General features: G+C 36.5%; 1 protein-coding gene across 1 annotated transcript in view; it reads right to left on the bottom strand.

Annotated features, from left to right (window-relative positions):
• LOC102676526 overlaps positions 1 to 3,732 on the bottom strand; it is a 66,135-nt gene that overhangs the window by 8,683 nt on the left and 53,720 nt on the right. The window contains exons 7-9 of the mRNA XM_006621988.2: positions 3,396 to 3,536; positions 2,742 to 2,894; positions 1,178 to 1,315 (exon numbers count right to left, since the gene is read on the bottom strand). Of these exons, the coding sequence (XP_006622051.2) occupies positions 1,178 to 1,315; positions 2,742 to 2,894; positions 3,396 to 3,536 (432 nt within the window). The remainder of the gene's footprint in view (positions 1 to 1,177; positions 1,316 to 2,741; positions 2,895 to 3,395; positions 3,537 to 3,732) is intronic.

The following is a 3,732-nucleotide window of genomic DNA, read 5'->3' as shown; positions in this document are numbered from 1 at the left end:
GATTGATTTTTTTTTTTTTTTCCCATTGCGGCTCGTATTTTCGGCACGGTAGTATTTTTATCACGGTCGAGGCCGTGTACAGCTTCCCGTTATAAAATATCGTATATTTTCGTACGATATCCATTACATTGCAGTAGGTCGTGTTGGTTTATCGGCTGGAAGACAATAATCGATAAAAACAGAGGGGCAAAGGCTAAAGGGCAATACGTGTCACGAGCCTTATTCAATACGCATCGACGATCTCGCAACGACTTCGTGCCATTGATTTCATTTTAATTCCATGCATCTATTGTTCTCCCGACGAATTGAAAAAAAAAAAAAAAAAGAAAATAGCAACATGTACGTAAGAAAAGGTTATGTTCGAGCATATGTCTTCCTAGATAAAAGAGAAACTATGGAGGAGAGAATTAAATGGAATTTTTAAACCCGACGACTCGTACGAGCGTGAATATTCATGGGAATTATAAACAACGTACGTCCCTTCAAAGTTTTCATTCAATTTTCGTACGTTAACGTGTATTTTTTTCCCCCCTTTGTTTCGTCATATTTTGCAAAAAAAAAAAAAAAATAAAAAATAATCTCTTAGAATAATTATTTAATAATTCGTAATTGTATCTTCATCGCGTTAATTTTTCACATAATTCGAACGTAGGTTGAAACGCGATTTGATGAATCTGTTTAATGATAACGAATGGAAAGAGACAAAGATAAACAAAGGATAGATACTCGAATCGGAATAACAAAGTGAGTTAGTTAAGATCTTTTGAATAGGCAATAGCTACCATTGATACCATAGCATTGGAAAATCTATTTACTCTTTACATTTATAGATTTTAAAACATTTAAAATTTTTCGTCGAATATATAAAAATATTAAAAAATATTATTTATTTCGTGTTGCGTGACCATCGATCGTAATAGAAGAAAAATTAACAATAATAATTAAATTAACAATAATGGAATATCGGATAAAATGGTAAAAGAGTGACAAAAGAGAGAGAGAGAGAGAGAGAAGAGTTATTAGAAAATTCGGTTTTTAGATCGGCTCATACCGGCTCGACGGCTTGCCTCTCACAGAGTAGTAAGAACGTGAAACGTGATAAACGTGATCGTGAAAACACGAGAGGGGACAGCTGACGGGCCCCTGGTCCGCTTGGAATATTTACCGCACTCTTTACCTGCAGTCCTCATATTGAGAATGCTGATCTCCCCGAAGTAGGAACCAGCCTTAAGGGTAGCGAGAACTGTCTTCCCGTTATCGGCCACCACCTGTAGTCGCCCTCTGTTCACTATGTACATCTCCTTCCCTACCTCACCTTAAACAGATTTCATAATACGAATATATATGAATAACCAATTTTTAAAATTAATTTTCCATTAGGAATAATAAAAGAAATTCTTAAGTTTTAAAAACAGGATCAATTGGAGGATCGTGAAAGGCGAAGAATTATTTACTGATTTTTCTCTTTGCATTATGTATCACGATTGAACGTTCTACACTTCTCTACTTCTAACGCGTCACAATCCTTTATCCTAACATCCTAGTTAGTTAGTCTGCTTGTTGTATTACTTAACGGAGATTAGACCTACATCACGAGATGTCAAAACTTAATTTTCTATGTTATGTGTACTTATTAACTTTTCCTATTACCGTTAAGAAATAAAGTTTTAATTATTGTTATAATTGGTACGTTTCAAATGTAAGGTTTAATTTCAACTGCGGTGTACGACGTATCGCGTATTTTAAAAACCGAAACGAACGTTAGAAGAGAAGGATACGGTATGGAAACGGTAGCGGCATCTGTCGTCTTTCAGTAGTGACGGTCAGTCATAAGTTGGGCTAAGCTTGCCAACTGCGCGACAGTGATGCACTTCGAGAAGAGGTCGGCCATCAAATGGAAGTATCTAGAAAACAGTGACTGTTCCAACGGATCGTGCGACGGTCGTTTCCATGCCGATGAAGAGCGCTGAGTCAACGACTCTTCTCTCTTTCTCTTCTCTTCGTTTCTTTCGTTCCTCCTTCTTCTTAGAAAAAAAGGAACATTATTTGCCCGACTGCTCCTATTCGTTTACACAGTCTATCAAGGAGAAACAATGACCAATCGCGTGTCCAACGGTAAACTATTCCGACGCTCGGTCGATTTTAATTAAAAAATTTAAATCGGTGATTTCGAATTTGAGATTTATTCCTTTCTTTTCTATAATCTTTCTTTCCAATTCTCTTTTTTCTTCTCGATCGATAATCGATCTTCTATGACTTGAAACTTATCCGAAAAAATGCTAATTTAACCATAGAGAAGTTTTCAAACATTTAATGATAGTTTCTTATCGTTTGTTTTAACAGTTAAGAGTTATCAAACGCACTCAGTTTCTCGCTTAAATCGTGCCGTTGATAAACGGACGTGAAGATAAGATTTTCGCACCGAAAAGCTACAGTCATCGTCCGAAACTCTGCTCTCCTTGCGTTTCCTTACGCTCACGGATACGCCTATCCTTTCGAATAAAGTATTTCTCGCTCGTAACTGCGCGCCTTCTGGGCACGGCCATTGGCAACGAGGCCAAGTGGGAAGGGTAGGCAATCGGTTTTTCGAACCTCTGCCAGCCAGGATACATCTTTTGGCGCGGTTCCAGTTGCTCTCGTTCCAGAAGCTTCCAGTGTCCAGGAAAAACGTGTCGCGACGTGTAAAAGCGGAAGGAGAGGAGGAAGAAGAAAAGGAAAAAAATAATAGAGATGGTTATTACCTTTGCGACAAATATAATCGCCAGGTGAGAAAAGAACGGGTCGCAATCTGAGAACTAGCTCGCACAAGAAGCCAGCCTCCGTGTTCTGGAATATTTCCACTCTCCGCAGCGTGTCCAGGTGCACGTTTATCGCGATTTCGGCTTTCAGTTTGTCTGCAACGTTTATCCCAATTACGATTAAAACTTGGAAAACTTCTTCATCTCTTTGTTTCGCGATATTTTTGATTATTGTCGAGGGATGAAGATATTCTCAAAGGGATTTTATAACAATATTATTATATTTTTATATCTCTTTATATTTCGATGTTTAGTCTAAATAAAAATCAAAAAAACTTTACTCGCGAGTGCAAGATGAAATAAGATTGCAGTAACGAAAAAAAAAAAAATAAAATAAAAATAAATCCGATGGAATGAATCTTGACACGCGATTCACATGTATGAGAAAAAATAAGGAGAGGGGTAAAAGCATTTATGCAAATGATGCAAAAATGATGCAAATCCTGTGGAATAAATATGTATAACGAGAAAAATACGTTCATTCGTTATTTTTTTCATCTTTAAATTTTTTCTAATTTTTTTTTTTTTTTTTTACACTAAACAAACATATATTTGCTCTATCTAGAATTTTTCTTTTTCGAACAGAGGAAAACTTACCGGGAAGACAGCTGACGGCTTTCTCTTCGTCTGAGCATTTTTGCGTCAACCATAAATAATCAAACCATTTGATCACCTTCACCTGAAGATGCTTCGGCACTCTTCTCATCCTCATGTACGTTTTCACACCATCCAACTTTGCTGTAATCAGAAAACAATTTTCTTTTATTGATTTTTTCCTTTATCGAATTTTTTTTTTTTTAAATATATATTTGTCAATTATGTACACCGATTACATCAACGTAGTAATAGTAGGATGTCTCAGTCGGAACAAAACCCAGTATTAATTGAAAATTTCACGCAAGAATATCTCTGCTCGTGATTCCTGACGTGATGC

The sequence above is a fragment of the Apis dorsata genome, unplaced genomic scaffold (genome assembly GCF_000469605.1).
Source record: "Apis dorsata unplaced genomic scaffold, Apis dorsata 1.3 scaffold_655, whole genome shotgun sequence".
In the NCBI taxonomy this organism is placed as follows: Eukaryota; Metazoa; Arthropoda; class Insecta; order Hymenoptera; family Apidae; genus Apis; species Apis dorsata.
Note: the sequence above shows the minus strand (reverse complement) of the source record. Positions and strands in the feature narration are given on the sequence as shown.